We start from the raw sequence: 19,435 nt of genomic DNA on the forward strand, positions 1-19,435 counted from the left end.
ATATACCACTGCTCCCTCGAGCTGAATGGCTGAGCAGAGAGGAGAGGAGACGAGACGAGCGTTTTGCCCGTCGCCGGGACTTTGAAACCGCATCGTGGCATTCTTGGCTTCTCGAATGGCGTTCTGTTTTCGTGTACGCGTTGCACTCGATTGCTCTCGTCGCGTCTCTCGCTTCTTTAATCGATCTGTAATAGCGATTGGGAATGAAGGATACAATTTTCGTACAGCCTGACAATGATTTCGAGCTAAGAATAAATGAAATGAAAATGAAAAGAAATATGGTAACTAACAATTATCGGAGCTTACGTGCCTGTAAAACGGAACCGCGAACGGGCCGCGCGAAGGCCGGATGTTTGAGAACGCGGTATCGTAAATTCGATAATATCGCTGCGGACGAGCAGCCGCGAGGTTCTCCTCGCGCAGCGCGCTCGAGCGACGAGCTAATTTTGTCGTCCGGTTAAAGTCTCGCGCACGATCGTCCGCCCGAGCGCATCTTTCGCTCGCGGGAACTCGCCCGCAGGAGGGAGGGGATGACTGCATGCGCGCACGTAGGACAATAGATTGACCGTCGTGTGTCTAACGGCATCCTGACGGTCGAGCGACCGATAATAGGGGCACGTCCATCGCGCCGCGCGGCCCGCGGACATTCCGCGCGCGTTCTACCTGTCCCTGATGCACCGGTTCCGTTGCACTAATGACCGGTTCGCGATCCGGGGCGTCAGTCGGCGAAATCGGCCAGTCATACACGGCGGCCGTGCTGTACCGTTCCGGTACTCTCCGGTATTTTCCAGAGTCTACGACCGCGACCGTTGTCGCTTCCTCGACGCTTCGCTCGTCGATCGGGCAATCTTTCGATCAACAAGCGCCGCGACTGCCGTTAGAAAATTTAAATTATAATAAAATCTTTTGAGTATAAGGTAACGCGAAAACTCGCGATGCATTCCGCTATCCTCCGCGTTTCATCGACGAATCAAAATTAGTCTAGCGATATTAACGTAACTGTGCTATGCTTTCAGCACGGTTTACAATGCGAGTTCTAGTTCATAACTGTTATCTGTACAAAGTTAGCTTTCTTAGTAGTACCCAATGTATACTGCAGTGTTCGCCGAGAGAACTTTGATTCCTGTTATACCTCAAGTACTATACGTAATTCAGTGAAATTAAGCTCGCGCGTTAAAGCAGCATTAATTTTCGGGAACGGTCGTGCACAATAGCATCATCATGATTATTCACGTGTTTACATATTATGCAAATTGATGAAAATTATTATATTTTGAGGATCTTAGAAATTTATCGGTTTTAAGATTTAGATAAATGCGTGTCTCTCTCTCACGTATTTACGATATGTCTTGCAAATAAATGATTTTCCGCGATGGAATTTCGAATCGAAATTTGCTAAGCATGCGTCAAATCCCGATTTCTGGCGTGTCATAACAGAGGATTAAACCTCGCATGGACGGACGAACGAGCAGACGGGCGGGCGGGCGGGGGCAGACGGGCTCATGGCTATGCGTCGGAATTATTTATATCACTTGATTACGCGCCGGGCGCGCACTGCGAAGCCGAGACGCGCCGAAGCGACCTGCGGAAACGAACGAGCCGGCGGCAATGCAACGGAGCGAGCCGCGATGCGGAGGAGGCCTTCTCTTCCTCTGTCAGGGCGTTTCATGCCACGCGGATCGCGCACTATTGACGATCGATGCTGCAGAACCCAGCATGCATATGTACGTACGTACGTGTACGTGCTTGGCCGTTATCGGCGACGTCAGAAGCGCGATAACGAGGACGACAATCGCATCCAACGTACTGGTATTGAGGAAAGTCGGTACATATTGCGTCCTCCGTCCCCCCCCCCCTCCCTCTCTTTCGCTCTCTGTCTGTCTGTGTCTCTGTCGCTCTTTCAGTAACAATCGAGTATTTGACGCGAAATTTCGGGTTGTCCTTGTGCTCATTTTTTTAACATAGCCGAAAACAAGAGGCATCGAGGCATCGATATCTCGCTACCGTACCGATCAGCGAAAGTGATGCACGCATTCGTGCGTACAAGGAAGATTATTTTGTAAGTTCAAGTTATTGTATTATATTTCGTAGCAAGATTAAGTTTTGGCATTAAATTTTGTAAGATATTAATGATATCTTGATTAAAAAATGGCGAATCGATAGTCGTTTGCAGCAGATTCGTTGCCTTACAGCGAAAATAGAGCGTGTGTTGCTAAACAAGCGATAGATTCGCCAATTCGTTGTGATAAATTTACTTCGGTCACGCGTGGGCGCTCGTCGAAATCGCATCCCTAGATCGCTATGCTATCTGTATTATTACGTTGAGACAGTTTCTTAGTGCAGAATCTCGCAGAGGGGAATAGGGAAAGCGATTCACCAAGGAAGATGATACATCTACTAATTTACTAATTGTCATCTTTTTCCTGATTATAGCAGTCAATTGTGCAATTGATTTTAGGTGGTACAAGGTCGGCCGATTTACGTCAACTTCCATGATACCGCGATGCATGCTTTTCAAAAAAGTGCGCACGTCTCGAAACTCTCGATTTGGACCACGAGAATACTCGCTCGATGACCTTGGATGGGTTATTAGGGTACGCTTTAAACGGGAATCCGACGTCTCTCGCTCTCTGCGGTTCTGTCGATAGTCTCTCTTGTGTGTGCGTGTGTTTGTGTGTGTCCGTAAAAGATATATTTAGCGTGTGCATCGTGGCAACGAAGACGGTCGATGCAGCGACGAGAAAAACAGAAAGAGAGGAAGAGAGAGAAAACGAGCGCGGAGATGGCGGTGGAGTGCCGGAGGGAGAGAACCGTCCGAAATAATCGTGATTCGTGACTCGCGCGCATTAAACACCGTTTCGTACTGCGCGGATGCGCAACGGTGGACGCGCGTCGCGACGCGCACGCGGCTGCAGATATGTTCGCGCCACTGTCATTCAGAGCTCTCTTTTTCCCTCTTTCGTGTACTCTCTCACGCGCACTCTCTCTCTCTCTCTCTCTCTCTGTTTCATCCTCTTCTCTCCTCTTGTTTGCCTACGTTAGCTCTTATTCGCATTCCTTCTCATCTTGATTCCTCTACACTTTTATGTCAATTTCTTTTACTTTCTGTTTTTGGTACTTTTGTTATTGCATTATTTTTACGAATCTTGTGTTAGTTCTTACAGAATATCATGAAAGATGATATAGACATTCAGTCTATCAGATTATCTGTGCTGTCAACGTTGCTAATATTTGCTATATCTAGCAGAGCTGCATAATGATCAGCAGACTATTGATCTGGAACTTGTATATTAATCTTAACTTTTTTAGATATTATAAAATTTATAAATTATTTCTTGGTTTAATAGAATCGACGTACAGAGATTGGATGTTTCATGATTCTCATCAAGAAAAATAATAGAAAAGAAGCCAGTATAGGCCGGTGCGAGCAATTCCGCTACGCGACGCGCCCGAGCATGGTTTACGACGTGATAAACCGCTGCGTTTCTCAACTAATTTCCAGCGTGACGAAAAGTCGTTCCGGCCATGAATTCTCGCGCGCCCATGTCCAGAAATACCGAACGCCCGCAAGCGTGCGCACGCGCGCGCACGCAAGAGAGAGAGAATTTCTGGTTTCAGTTTTCTGGACTTTGGCCATAGCGCTTGCCACTCGCTCTCGTCCGGTAACGGAGAGAAAGGAAGAGAACGGAGAGAAAAATTTCAAAGGAAGAAGCGAGAAAGGAGAAGGTGGCGCGTCTCCTTGACGGATTTTGCGATAGCTTCCACTTTCACGAGAGATCAGCCGAATTCATTATTGGTGTGGTGTTCTTCTCTCGTGCATCATCGCCACCGCTTATTTATGGTGAGCGCCTCGGAATTATCGCTCCTCAGAAACGGTACGCGTGTCGTCATGGAGATTATTTGATTTTAATTTAATTACAATTATGTAAAAGAATTTTAATCGTTTGCATTTTGACTTTCGATAATTAAAATTGTTAAATATGCAGTGATTGCGATTATCTTACGCAAACGGTTCCCACAGATTGAGACATGGATACTTTTACGCGGTGGTCGATCTGAGCAGATGACCGGAACACCGCCGGGTTCGATATCTCGGTATGCGCGCAAGGCAGCTAAAACAGCAGCTCGTCTTTAAATCAAATCGAGAACAGCCGCGACGTGGTGCGCATAGCCGCGGCGCGGCTGTGTTGTGAAAGCGCGAAGTCGTAAAGACACATTATTGGCTCTCTTTCTCTTCTCATGCCATTCCGTCTCCTTTTCTTCTCTCCCTCTGGTAAACCCCATAGGTGACGAGGGATGCGATAGAAACGGGTTGCGAGGGTGCGGGCTTGCGAGTGCCGAGGTGGAAGAGGAGGCAGAGAAGCCAGTGGTGGTGGTGGTGGTGATGGAGGAAGAGGAGGAGAAGGTGGTGGACGAGAAACTCGTTCTCATGGCGAGGGGCTCGGCAGGCAGGTTTGCCTTTCCTTCTCGCCAGGACTTGGGCACTGTGAGAAGGAGAAAGGGAGGGAGCGAAAGAGGGTTATACGGCTGAGAGCAAGGGGTAGTGCGAAAGAGAGAGAGGGAGAGAGAGAGAGAGAGACTCAGACCAAGTCAGACAGAGAGAGAGCGGGAAGAGGGTCGTCGAGCTTACGGAGGGTAGAGGACGCGTAAAACCTCCAGCCGCAGATCGATAGGAAGGTCGGAGGTGTGTCGTGTCTGTTAGACTTTGGCCTGAACTCCCGCGCGTTCGACTACGTACGTACACCGAGAACTTGCCGCGCGAGTCTCTGCACGTATCGCCCCCGTTGCCGGTTGTCGCCGGTCTACCTCGCGCGATGCCACTCGACACGGCAAGAGAGAAGCTGATCGAGTTTGCGAATTCGCGGCTCGTTTATCGGCCTCTCGGACGCGCCGCGTATCTGGCGAGTCTCCAAGCGCGCTGACGGTCGCGATTGGCCACCTCCTCTCGTTCAATGATCTTCCAGTGTTGAGACTTTTTCAGACGAGAATCTCTCAATCTGACTCCGAAAAACGAAAGACTACGACAAAACCTGGAAAATTTCACGGTTTTACGTTTGATCCTAAGCTGAACAGCTCTTGGAAAGATACCGCGGTATATGCTTCAGCAGGATTGCTGGAAATCACGTCATCACCACCGAAGCATCTGAGATTTTTGATGATTCAACTATCAAATAAAATCGTTTACGTCAACGTAAGGCAATAGTAATTACGGCTACACGTGTAGCGCTGTCTGGTCGAGTTATATCTTTAGTACGGCTTCCGTAATACTTAATCGATAATACCGTATCGCGCCAGTTATACTCCAGGAATAGTTACTTTGTGTTTCTTTCCCAACTGTCCCGACCGCGACTTGAGTGACGTTACCTGCATTCCGCAATAACAAATCGAGCGAGGAAAGACTAAAGTTATTCGCTCGGGAAATAGCCATTTTCGATTCGTGATTTATTAGGTTCTGCGTTTAACGACTTGCATCGACTTTCCTCAAAATAACGTTCGTGCAACTGACGGTTCAACGCGTGTTCTTGGAATGTTCCGCGTTTACGTATTGATTATTTTCTGTGCTCGACGTTGCAAGCTCCGATTCAATCGTTATCTCCGATCAAGGATCGCGCTCTCGTGTGATCTCGCGAGCTCGCAGCTCCACGCATTACAAATGGCGATACGGCGGATTCGTAACGAGCCGTATCGGGAATGATGCCGTAACGGAGCGGCTGTAAATCATCCGTCGCCGTCTCGTACTCTTTCGCAATTAAATCGCGACTCGCGCGCGCTCATTTCGAACGAAGGGAAACGTATCACCGGCGAGGGCGGCTGTAAATCACGAGGAGTTAATAAAGCTCGGTGTGGTGTCCCGGGAGAGGGAGGACAGGCACCTTCCTCGGTGAAGAAATTCGACGTTGAAACTGGGGCGGAATCATGAATTATCGTACGCGTGATGGATTAAACCAGCGTTGTTTTCGCGTGTTATTTCGAATTGCGCGCAACGGCACGTTCCGGAAACAACTCGCGCGATTTGAATGAAGCTCCGGGCGTATTCGTGTATCGCGCTCCACGCTGCAAATTGTACAAGACTCGTACATAGTAACTTAATTGGAATTACGTTGCACGAATACGTATGAATTTTGTATAAATCAGGGAAATCTCAGTTATACGTTGAAATCTCATTTCGTACCAGTGTGCTGGCACCCATTATCTCGTGCCACGATGTTACATATCGCGTACCCCAGTATACTCCAGCGTTATGTCGTTGACATTATCGCATCGATACGTGATGGGGATGAACGCGGCGAGACGCGGCGGTCAAAGCAGGTCCGCGCGCATCGATCGGAGAGAATCGAGAGCTTTTCACGGTGTGACGGAGACTTAACGGCAACTCTCACACCGGAAGTTGCTCCTCCTCGCGGATAAAGTTCACCGAGATCTAATCGACGGCGATTCCGTCTTCGTTCGAACCGTTGCATCTCCCTTTCTTTCTTTATTCTACGCATTCGCGAGTCAATTTTCATGCAAACCGACTCTCGAGAAGTTGACGCGTCAATGTAAACGTTTTCTCGATGCGAGGAGAGAAGAGTGAGAGGAGAACCGCGGAGGACGAAGGAGGTCGAAAGGATCGATATCTCGCGGCAACGCGTCCCAAAAGTCGATGCCCTATACTTGCTGTAACCCTTCGCTCGTGTTTGAGCGTCGGTGACGGATTGTACGGGGTGTCGCGGGCAAATATAACTAAAATAAGATTTACTTGGCATTATATTTCGGAAATTAGTAAGCAAAAATGTTACGCGTCTGCTTCTTCCAGACAATTTGCCTAAACGATCTCTTTTACGAATCATATTATTTAGTTGTTACAGTTATTTTATAAAGCGCAATTGCTTTCGGTTCCCTTGCGCGTACGAACAATTTCGTGGGAGATGCTCATCGCCGACACTGTTTTTAATCAAGCGTTTCTACTGCGCCGCGAGATAGGAAGTATGAATAAAGGATCACTCCGCGAATAATTAAAGCGCCCTTCTTCCCTCGCGCAGGTGTATGCCCGTAAAACGAATCAAACGCCTCGACGTAAAGTTTTAACGCCGAAAGGAAACGTATGTTAGCGTATTGTCGATAAAACGAACGTCACAAATGGCAGAGATCGCGGACGGCGATCGAACGTTGCTTATGCAATAATACATCTAATAACATATATATATATATATATATATATATATATATATATATATAATACATATAATAATAATACACATAATAACATACATGTGCAGTAACATACTTGAAATAGTTCGCTCTTATTTTACAAAATATTATAATTATTTTCTACAAAAGCTCGATAGATATTGTTAATCCGTCAATTGATATCTCGATTTTAATATGAAATTCGTATTTACGTGTGATCCCTTGGTTGTGCACTGGCAAAGATCTCGTATTACGATATTAAAATGTACTGTATGAATAATAAAATATACAGATATGCCAGTATATAAATGTTTTAAAAAATTTTTCTGCGACGCGAAGAAATACGTCACCCGTTGCCTGCTGAGAAGAAAGAACATGATACATATATATACTCTTCCATTAATAATTAAAATCTCTACATCAATCTACTTGCATCAAACAGACGGGAATCATCTACTTGATTTTGTATAAAACTTGGCGTGCCGTCGATCGAGTAATTTGAAATCTTGATCGCAGCTTCTAATTGCAAGCATCGTGCGTATTACAGACTTTCTGGGGAATCGTCGCGGAAACCTAAGTCGACGGGTATCACACTGTTTGTTCAATAATCAATCCGACGCGCTCGACGAAGGGCCAGGCGAGTTGCACCACCGGGATACTGAAATATTTTGCACGAGAGCTTTCGTGAGGTACGGGGTGGCGGCGGCGACGGTCGCGGTGGTAGTAGTGGGTAGTGGCGATGGTAGTAGTAGCGGCTACGGCAGCCCTGCATGTCGGTGTTCCGAGCTTGCAAGTTCCAGAATTTATCGCCACGGTGAAAAGCGCCGCGCACCACAGCCTCGAGTAGCGGTTGCAGCTCCCGATCGATCTGCTTCGTTCTTCCTCTCGCGTACCCTGCTCTCCTTCTTGGCGATCCATCGAAAAATCGCAACGTGCGCTGCTGCAGTCGAGAAAACTAATCTAATTAACTGGGGAACGAGTCCTGTCAACTTTATCGTCGTATTAATTAATCGAGGAAGGAAGGAGAGCAACCATAGTTTTGCTTAGAAATTATTTTTTTATATACAATTAATGTTGATATTTCAATGAAACGAAGTGGTCTCAAGCGAGCTATTTCTCGAGCGAGAAGTTATTTAACGAATCGGCCGTGCGGACACGTTGCGAGTACGTACGAGCTTTGTTTCTTCATCGGCGAAATCGTCGTTGTGTCGGGTGCGACGTATCGAGCAATTTTGCGAGGGAGCCGACGGGTTATTATTGCCGTGAATAGACTGCAGTACGATGTCTGAGACGCTCGGATAAGCGAACGGCGGCAGGATATATCCGCGGAGCGCTTGATGCCGTAATGTGCACGCAATTGGCAACGCACCACGCGATTTACACGTAAAAACTTGTCGCGTGCGTGTGGCCGCACATTGCAAGTGGACGCCTCCCACGCGCGTGCTGAATAATTTCGCGAAATTTCACCGACGTTACTGTATGCATCATTACATGTTGCCGCATGTGGAGGGAATCTATTGGGAATAAATGATTTTTTCATATAGTGGAAACGATAAAATTTGTATTTTATATCTTATTCGTTTCTTTTTTTTCTTTGAATAAGAGTCGTTTTGTTGTCTTGATATCAAGATTTTTCTTCTGCGTTCGGCTAAGATCAACGTTTATCGACGCGATCGACGCGGAAACTATATCGTAGATCAGACGAAGCGCATGTACATATAATATTTTGACGATATTACTTATATACTACGCCTGTGTCTTTGCAAGTAAATCTGAAAGAAAAACTCTCGTAAGCGAAGTCTGTTGATTGACTTTCATTCGGATGACTGCACTATATCCGCACGCTATCCGAAGCTGTCGTTTTCATTATCGACTTTACATCTAAATTGTGATAAAGTTTGCTTGTCACTTACGCCAAGCTCGGAATTAACCGTTTCGCACAAACGCAGTATAGGAAAAACGGGATAACATATCAAAAAGGATAGCATAGACAACGTAGATACGCGTGACGAAGAGAGACAAGCGCGTGACAGCGCAATAAATAAGCAATTACAGACAAGTACGACGACAAGATTGCGTAACGTTTTCTTCTCTCTCTCTCTCTCTCCCTCCCCCCCCGCTTTTCAACTTCCTAGTCGATGTGCGTCCTTCTCTTGCGTTCTTGGCAAAGGTGATACGCGCATTGATAATGTAATCAGCTAATGTAGAAAATGCGAATTGTAGAAAATGTCATGCGAAAGAAGTTCAACCTCTCTGTCGCGTTGTATTATGCGCCAGATAATATGATATGTCCAAGTGCAAAAAGCCATATTTTATCTTTTTTTTTTATACAGTATTGTCAATGAATCGATCTTTCAAATTAATTATAAACGTTGTCGCGATCGATGAATGAGACGATTAAATTTTTTAAATATAAAATTCGCCAGAGGCGCACACGCGCGTCTTGCTCACTCGTGGAGAGAAACCTCGAATGTGACATGTGTCATCGAGACACCAATCGCGATAAGATCGAGCTGACCTGAACAACGGTTTCGCGTATCGTGTTTATAGCACTTACGCGCGTTACGATCACGTGATTCCGGTGTGCGTCTGGCTCGGAGATTTGTAATTATAATTACGCGAATTTACATGTCAAGGGACGTCAATGGGTTCGTGCGCACCGTGTATTACTGCGAGTGTCGCGTATCACGTTCGCTCGCTTTGCACCTTAACAAATCTGTTCGTAATATTGGTGTGTCGTGAATCGAAACATCAGATTTTCGTTATAGTTTATTCTTTATGCAGGAAAATGGATGAATTTCTATATTTTTTCTATATTTTCTTCATTTAACAATTTTTAATATCTCTGCCTTTTTTCCGTGTTCTCAGTTTATACAAAATGTCCCAGGAGGAAAGGTTCTAGTTATATTTCTGGCGACGGTCGTTTCAAGCAAAAGTATTCATGAAAAAAAGTGAGAAATAAAATAAAAATATATTATTTTCTGCAGGTCGTAAATATCCTAAAGTGCACAAGGCCAAGCCGCAGATAATAAATTCGATATGATCGGAAACGAAATTTATATCTATAGAATGTAAATACGCAGCTTGTCTACGACGAGACTTACTCAAGATGTGAATATTCGCGAGTAAAACAAGATTTACGACGAGTTCACAGACTGGTGTTTAAATGGGAGTTTACTGTATGTAGGGCACTGTTTAAAGCATCGAAATGATCTTCGTATCGCGGCGATCATAGAGATGGGAAATTTTGGTGTGCCTGTTCGCTTCGTCTGAATGTGCACAGGACGTAAATTATCTTGGAAATCGTTCGGAATATGACACACGTTCATAGAACATTTTTGCTTAAAATGCCCGATAGCAGCTTTCAAAATATTAATCTTTTCTCCTAGGACACCCTATATACTCGTAGATGTAATGTTTCTATATCCAAAATGGTCGTGGTATTATTAGACAAAGAGTAGAGACGATGATCGATAACAGCGACGTCAATGCTTCGATTAATTGGCGTGTTTCCATAACAAGTTCTCTTTTTCTCTCTTTTGCGCCTACGTGATGTTCGATCGGTTGGAGAACAATGACACTGCTCGACTCTGATGAATTTATCCCCGAGAAAGCGAAGTTTTCGATGAGCGCTCGGACTTTATCGTCCACGTTTGCGAGCGTCATCCAACTCGTCTGAAAGTAAGTAGCATGCGCACTCGCGTCAAGTCTAAATATGGCTTTGCGTGAATCAGTGACGCCCTTACGCGATTCTTAACCGAGCTTATTTCGATATCGCGAGGAAAATCGCGGATTTACGAACACCTTACGTGATTTTCTCAGCCCGGAAAATTCCGTGCTTTGTAGGGCACGGTGAGCGAACTTCTCGCTTCTCAAGGAAAGAAGCTAACCAAAAAAAAAAAAGGAATTAGGTCAAGAAGTTTCCTTCGACGATTCTCTCTTGTTCCGTCCGCGCGACGGCCTGCGGTTCCCGGATAAAGAAGACGGACCGCTCTCTCACCCTCGACGTCGCTTCTTGGCATTTTGTCGGGTTCTTTTCGGGTCTTGTCGGGTCCAATTCGTTGAATCTGCCTTGCGCGTATTCATCCCATTGTTCCCGAATTTATTTCGACATGTACTTATTTCTGTGTGGCTCGAGATTGCTTTGCCTCGCTGCGGCGTAATTATCAGCGTAAGAATGAATAATGAAAGCACTTAAAAAACACTGTCGCCAAGATGAATGCAAGCTTAGGGTCAGGTGCGGGCGCGGCGTTCCAAGCGATCGCAAAGCTCCAACGACTGCAAAAATAACGGTGGCCGCGAAAGGCACGGCGTCACGCTACCGGTACTCTCCGAGGACTTTCGTAATGGAGTCGTATCAATAATACAGAACCGTAATAACTTCGGCGGATCGAGGAAAGAGGGGCTGCCACACCCTATTAACCGCACTGTTTCCACCGCAATTACATAGCACGCCTGTTCCTACGGTACGTCCCTGGATTAACGCGATACTCACGGAAGCCGGGCGAGTACGCGATACTCGCCGTCGGGCTTCGATCGTAACCGCTCTCCGTAATAACCGTCACGGATCTCTTTTTCTCTTTTTTTTCCGTAATGCGATATGTACGATACTTGGACTCGACCATCCTGATCTAAAAATGCGCACAGATATGGAATCTCGCTGCGCGAGCTCGTAGGCCGAGCGATCTCCCATAATTTCAACGCTAATTACGAACGGAGGCGGATTGCGATGCGGTATAACGCGGTGCGTGTATAACACGGATGATAATTGCGTTGAGCTGTACGGAACCTCCCAGAGACTTAGCAGCGAGGCACGGATTCCTTGACCATTCTTTGGTCTCGATCTTGACGGTGCCTAGGTGAGCGGATGTAAAGCGGTATTTCGTTACGGAGTTATTAACATAGGCGTGGTCCTATCCTAACTATACGACGAGCAACGTATGAAAATCAGAATCATACACTTCGTAACGTTACATGTCGTCGTTTGTATAAATGTGTGGTGATTGTCGTCGCCATCGTCATCACTGGTAGCGCGATAAATCGATCGCTCGCAAAGCAGAGCAAGGCGGATAGTTTGATTCGTAGAAACTGGGAAGAATACTATTACTACCGACTAGTATTCCCGTCGTGTAACGTTGAAGCGTTGCTCGCGTTGTGTAATTCCTCGTTGCACGTAATTGTAACACGGCGCGCACCTCTTTACTGCGTTCTACGCGCCCTGTCTATAGATACTTGTTGGAGTAGGTCGTGTCGTTTCGATAATCTTGCTCACAGCCCGAGGGATCGACGTCTCAGCACCAGGTTAAAGAATGTAGCAAATTCTTCGCGAGAGGGATTGCACGTTCGATCCCCTCGTCCAAGTTTTACGTAGCGTCGTTTCTGTAGAATTGAACGAAATGTCCGAGAAAAAGCAATATTCCTTCTCGTTTAATTTATCCCTCGCTTGTAACTTGTATCCGCGTCAACGCAAATACTTTTTAAGCGGTTTAAACGTGCGACTCCGCAATCTGCATTAGTACGTCTGATTATTGAAATGCAAACGACTGTGGTGGCACGAGCGAGCACTCGTGTTGGTAAAGTGGCGCCTGGCGCCATGGTCATCGGTTTGAAAACGTTGATTCTTCAAAAAACAGCCGTGACAGAGTCGCGACGTGTGTGCAACGGTCTACGGCAACAACGATTATTCAAGAGGTTGAAGCGTGCAACGGAGACCAATTCTTCTTTTGAAAGCCGATGCGTCGTATCGCGCGTAGCAAACCGGTAGCGGCGCATTTACATTTGCACGGATGAATATCGTAATTGCATCTGTAATCGTGCGTGCTTCTCCATTCTGTTCTGCCCCCTCCCTCTTTCTCTCTTCTGCCGCGTTGGTCGTGCATTCATGGCGAAAAAAATCGTCTCGCATCGACGCTAAAATACCGTGCACCATTATACCGCGAGTCATTTTTTCCGTTCCGCGCCGCGGCGCAGCGCCGGTTTTCGGCCCGAAATTAAATCATTTCGCGTTGTCGCGACGCAGGCGGCTTCCCCACGCGCCGCTGATTAACGATGGGCACGAACGGGTGCGCGCGAGAGCCATCGGCCGCCGCCGAAATTTGTCATAAACATGCGTTACGGTGCGCGGCCGTAACGCAAATTCGGGAAACCAATCGCGGAATTACGATCGCCACGTGTCGCGCCTCTGCCGCCGCCTCTACTGGAGCGGAAATTCAACTGTGCATTTTTTATGACGGAAGAGAGTATATTCTCATCGATTGTGCGGAAGCGAGGATGCGATCACGAGGAAAAGAGAGAATGTGTGAAAGATGGTGGAGCGAGAAAGTCACTGTAAATTCCTGATCGAAATGCTCGCAGGCAACGAGCGGGTGGAAGCGATACGCGATCGTAATTTCGTGCGAGAGGTGTGCGGAGGGGCAATCTGAATAAATTCCGTGCGATAGCTTATCCTGGAAACGGCGATTACGTAAACGTGTCGTTGCACAAGAAGCGGTAAGTGCCTATCAGTAGATTACGATTCCCGGCCAGTAGAGCTGCGTGTCGCATGATCGGTGGAACCTTTTCGAACGGAGTGCGAATGAAACGAGGCAGCGACAATGATTTCGAATTTCTGTTCGTACTCGTAAGTGCTACCAAATATTTCCGTCATGATCTCCCTCTTTGCCATCGTTTCGAAATAATCTCACGGATCAGGAAGGTGCGTTTCGAGCGTAAAAAGCGTGCGGCCGTGTGTGTTTATCATGAAACGCCGTCATCCTCGTCGGCTGATATTTAGGTCGTGTTAGCATTCGCGCGACGCGGCTGGCGGGAGCGTTGTTAACGAAATGTAACGCTCAATAGACCGGTGTATCCGTCCACGTATGTACACGCACGCGAACTGCGCTCGACACCACGTCAAGGTTAGTGACACTCTTCTTATCTCGAGGCACTGCTATCGTATCGAGGTGCCAAGAATCTTACAAGCCGCCCGATTTGTCACCTCCGACGACGACGTCTCCGTCGCGAAAAACAGGAAATTGAAACAGGAAATGATGGCCGTCTGAGATAGGTGTTTAGCTACGAATACTATACATATTGGATATCCAGCTGGAATTGAAAACAACATTGTAAAAGAAATTAAAATTTCTTAAAACAAACAAACAATTGTTCAAGATTTCTCGCCGTGTAGTAATTGATATAATATCCTAATCAGATATGTCAACTATCAGCTATTGTACCTCAACTTGTACGTGTCTCCTCGTCGAATCGCACAATCGTGCAGCCAATAGTGTAAAGTGATTTACTTGTCTAGCTATTAAAAAGGGAGACGAAAACGCATTCGTAGAGATATCGCGGAATACAATGACACGATAATGCGTGACACGAATTCAGGATGTCAATTCCAGACGCCTGACTCATTCGCGACTTAATTGTGGCGCAACGTACCACCTATTACGTACGGATCAAGTGGCGGACGTTACAAGGGGCCCTGGCGTCTTCCGCTTTAGAGCGTTAAATGTCGGTTTCACGAATTGAGAGCTGGCTCTTGCGCGCAATCCAACCACGTTCGTTTTCGCTGTAAACAATTGTGCGACTGGTAACGAGACGTTCATCTATCTCCAAAGAAAGTATTCGAGAAATACGAGCATACGTACTAGTATTTGAGAGGCATTCGCAAACCAACTTTCATTGGGAATTGACGGGGAAACGGTGCACGGGCAAGAGTTAATGAGGTACCCGAAGCTGCCCTTTCGGAGTCGTTCGCAGCCGCATTCCCACGATATTACGCGAGTACGGTGCGAGATATCCCGCATGTGTGATGGCGCACGAGTACAGTAGCACTTTAATAGAGCTGCGGAGATTCGTACGTACTTGTACGAATTTGGAGCTGTACGATCGAATCGGTGGCCGAGCACCTATATCAATGTCGAAAAGAAAATCGTAATATTTGTAATCGAAACATTATTGTTATTTGCGATAAATTCCGTTGACCGATTGAAGCAAGTCCAGGCTTCGCATCGCGCGCGTACACGGATAATACTGGCCCTGTAATTTATCTTGACTCAAATAAGATACATTTAAGTTCTCGAGATAAGACGTGTGATTGCACTCCACACTCGATAAGAGGACAGTACAATCGATTGCAATTTCGTGTTTTCAAAAACATTGGTTTTATCATTAGTGTTAGCGTGGCACTTGGACGTTGGATGCCGTTTTATTCTGTTAAATGTAAATTTTGACTGGCGTTCAGCATCAGGAGAGTGGTCCCACATTTTCGCGCGACTGAAAATAGCGCAACGCGGCGAAAGTAATTAGTTCGACGAAATGGGAACGCAGTTTGAGGTATCCTTTTTTTTATACGAGGCCAAAGCTGCGGCGGAGTGTTGCATGAAAGAAGGAGGAGGGGGAGGAGGAGGAATGGGAGGCTTGAGGGGATGGGTGAAGTGCAATATTGACGCGAACGAGGGGGCTCGGGCATGCCGTTATCTGCCAACCCCCGACACATACTTTTCGTCCTGTGAAATTGCTTCACGAAAGCGCTGCGAGAGCTTTTCCCGAGCTTTTTCCGGACGTTTCGCGTCCGTTTCGACTTGCGAGCGTGCAATTTACATCGCGTCCCCTTGTTCTCAATATAACGTTATTGTACTGATCGGACAATTGTAATCTGAGTAAAGAATCCATGTTCTGTTTCGTATGTCCGTGCGATATTAGCATCGAAATTGAGCTCAAAGGAAAACAAATGTTAAAAGTTGTTTCCTCTAGATCGAGAAACGTTGTAAGGTCTGGAAATATTTTTTCTAACTATATGACTCGAGAATCACAATAAATACGCGATTGATATAATACCGTATCGATGTATATCTGCTTAATGTTACAACGGATTAGTTGATCATCACGCCTCATCATGATCATTAGAAACGGTTTGCGGTGCAGGAACAGGGAGTTGACTTCCTTTTATGTCTACTGTAATGCGTCTGAATTCGTGGAACGTGAAAGGGGAGGACAGATTGTGCCGGTTGCCGGATACCGAAGAAACGTCATCCACCTTTACGACAACGATGAGCATGCTGGTCCTGCGATTGGCGGGAGGATGTTGCGGGTAGAGATAGCTGACGGAATATCGTATTACATCTGCGGAAGACGCGAGATTATTCGAGCACGAGAGGCCGGGAGGGTATGGGATGGCGAGCAGCAGAGAGAAAGGCGTCGAGCGCCCGATTCTCTATTAGAGGGTAATGTGTATTATCGATTTTGGGATGAAACGGGAGGTTATCCCAGTTCAAATCATGACAAATGTATAGATATACATCGACGCGTGCAATCGCACGTTCGTGTGCGCGTGGGCTGAAGTGCTTCTCGCCTCCGACCACACCCCAGTAGAGAAAACTTTTTCCAATTTCTTCCCGTTTCTTTCTTGCCTTTTCGTTTCTCTCGTGAGCATCCCCGGTACAGTGAATTTGTTTGACCGATCGAAAACAAAGCCGCCGACTTCGAGATTCTGTAGAAATCCCCGGTACCGAGGAGGATAGAGTTCAGACGCGCAACGCTTAAGCGGATTCGCAGAGTTCATGACGCGCAACACTTGAGCGGATTCGCATCTGGAATTTAATGATAATTACTTCGAGTCTTCTGTGTACACAGAATATATATATAAAATTTCGACAAAAGGAAAGGAGAAGAAATATATATGATAACATAGAAAAGACTGTATACGATCGCGATGAAAAATTTTGTATTTATCGCATCACATAGATTCAGGTGAATTTAAGTAGATCTTTTGAGATGGTACACTATTCACTCGTTTCTGAGATTTACGAGCCGCAACGTTCCGGGTCGGATACTCGACGAAACAAAACGGCCCTCCGCGGACGACCGATGGCAATCCGTACAAAGACAGCGGCTGAAAAAGCATCGCGAGTATTGACAGGCATGGTGAGAAACTGCCCAGGTTAATCGCGGAAAAAGCCGTGGAATCGAGCTCGGCGACACCGGCAACGAGTTAAATACCTCGCGTCGAGTCGATTGTCGAGCAGTAGCTTTTTAAACACTCCGATTCATCAATTATGATTGCCATTCGATCAACGTTATGATCAATCGTTAAGCTGAAGGCGCGCGATGAAAATCAAACTAGTGATAATTTAGGAATGTAAAACTAAAATGAGAATATATATCATTTTTGCTGGCACATTAATGAAGTAAGTTGCACATTTCCTGCGAGGTCTCGGACAAAACCACTGATAATTCACAGTCTCCTCTTCTTTTTGTCGTTTCAGCAGCAGAAATTTCTCAAGAGGACGGCCGAGGAGTTGGAGCCAGCCGGTAGTGCTAGTAACGATGGTGGATTCGGTGAACCGCCAGTCAAGCTGCAATGTACGCAGCCGCAGCATCAGCACCAGCAAGGTCCGGGTGGCGGTGCTGGTGGCGGACCCCATCACGGTCACGGTCAGCATCAACCAGGGAATGGCGCAAATTCAACGGGTCCCACGACGGGCGGTGGTGCTGGTGGTGCCGCCGGCGCTGGAAACGAAGGTCTGACCAAGTTCCAAGTGGAGATTGTCCAGCAATTGGAATTCACGACCTCGGCGGCAAATAACTCGCAAGCACAAGCGATCTCCACAAATGTGACAGTGAAAGCACTGACAAATGCGTCGGTGAAAAGCGATCTTCTAAACGCATCCGCGTCGCCAAAGCCTGGTGCGGACACACCAGCGTCCGCTGCGTCTAGAATGCAACCGGGGAACGGCAGCGGTCCAGGTGGACCTGGTGGTCCCGGTGCTGGTGGCGGTACCGGGCCAGGCGGTGGCAATGCCGCTGGTGGTGGCGGCGGAATTGGTTGTGTCGATATTGGTAACCTAGTAGAGTGCAAGCAAGAACCTGATACCGAGTTTGTGGACTTGGAACAGTGCGCCGCTGCGTTGGAAAAGGACGCTGCGGCGAACGGCGCTGCCAGCTTCCAAACTGGCTTTACCGATTCGTTTATAAACGATGACACCGGCGACGAGATCATCGCGTCCGATGCATTCAAGGATCTTATTTCCGAAATCTCGGACTTCCATCCGGAGTTTATGAAGGAATTCGACTTTGAGGACAAGAGCGTTGACACGCTGGCGAACAATGCGGTAGCTGTGGCGGCGGCTGCCGCTGCAGTTGCTGCTGCTAATGGTAACAACAACAGCAGTAATAATAACGGCCTGCCGACAACGAACAATGGCCAGATCAAGATCGAGGATGATAAGGATGCGATCCATCAGCAACAACAGCAGCAGCAGCAACAACAGCAGCATGCCAATGGCGCAAACAATGGCGTTAACGGCGGCAGCAATAATGGCAATGCGATGCCAGCAAACTCGAGTCCAGGTGCTCTTGGTTCCGCACAGTACTCGCCCGCGCGACTTCCCTATTCCGGACTGGACTTCAAATCCGAGATCACGGCCGCGAATCCTGCGGCACAGACGCTCAAACACATGGCCGAGCAGCATCAACACAAGAGCCAATTGGGCCTGGCCGGATTCAATCCCTCGCCGGCGGCAACAGCGCGAGGCCCTACCGCGAGGTCTCCATTTGCCGAGTTCTCTCAATTTGGTGGCGCATCTGATTACCTCGGCAGCCCCGGTAGCGCCGGTCCTACCGGTGGGCAGGCCCAAGCCACAGCCGCGGGAACCGGCACGTATCACAAGAACAATGGTACGCCGACCTTCCAGAGCCAGCAGACCAACGATATGTTTGTGAGTTCGCAAACTCAATTCGCTGCGGCGGGCCTGGCGGACATGAAAAGGCCGCAACCGGCTACTACCGGTGGCAAACCCGGTATGTTGGGACCTAGTGGTTACAAGCAGCAGTACTCGCCGTACGGCAGTCCGGGCTCGATGCCGAACCATGGCAGCCCGGGATTCCCATTGCCGCCTAGAGGAACTCAAGGAGGCGGACCAAATCAGACTGGCGCGCAAGGACCATTCAACACGACCTCTACGCCGCCGAGACCACCATCAGGACCCGGTACCTCTACGCTGCAGATTAATCAGGCGCAGCAACTGCACATCGGCAACCAGATACAGGTAAGAGCGCTGTTTGTTCGTAAGTTCGATTCTAATTTCAAGTCTCGCGATTCTCTTCGGTCAAGCCGTTTGCTGTGGCTCGTCATTATCACCGCGATCAAATCGACAGATTAGCACGATTGGCACGAGAGTAATCAGGAGCTACTCAGACGGCCGAGCCGAGTGATATCTGTTGCGCCGCGACGACGCGTCTATTTTTGTCGGGGGAAATTGCGAGGCGTCGTTGGCGACAG

The 19,435-nt window shown here is 47.4% G+C and overlaps 1 protein-coding gene across 3 annotated transcripts in view; it reads left to right on the plus strand.

Annotated features, from left to right (window-relative positions):
- LOC105283081 (neurogenic protein mastermind) overlaps positions 1-19,435 on the plus strand; it is a 138,683-nt gene that overhangs the window by 79,559 nt on the left and 39,689 nt on the right. For 2 of the 3 annotated variants that reach the window (XM_026969909.1, XM_011345541.2), the window contains exon 2: positions 17,421-19,202. In XM_026969909.1, coding sequence (XP_026825710.1) covers positions 17,421-19,202 — 1,782 coding nt within the window. The remainder of the gene's footprint in view (positions 1-17,420; positions 19,203-19,435) is intronic. The other variant, XM_011345542.2, reaches the window with a different exon arrangement.

This window comes from Ooceraea biroi, chromosome 5, assembly GCF_003672135.1.
Source record: "Ooceraea biroi isolate clonal line C1 chromosome 5, Obir_v5.4, whole genome shotgun sequence".
NCBI classification, from domain to species: domain Eukaryota; kingdom Metazoa; phylum Arthropoda; class Insecta; order Hymenoptera; family Formicidae; genus Ooceraea; species Ooceraea biroi.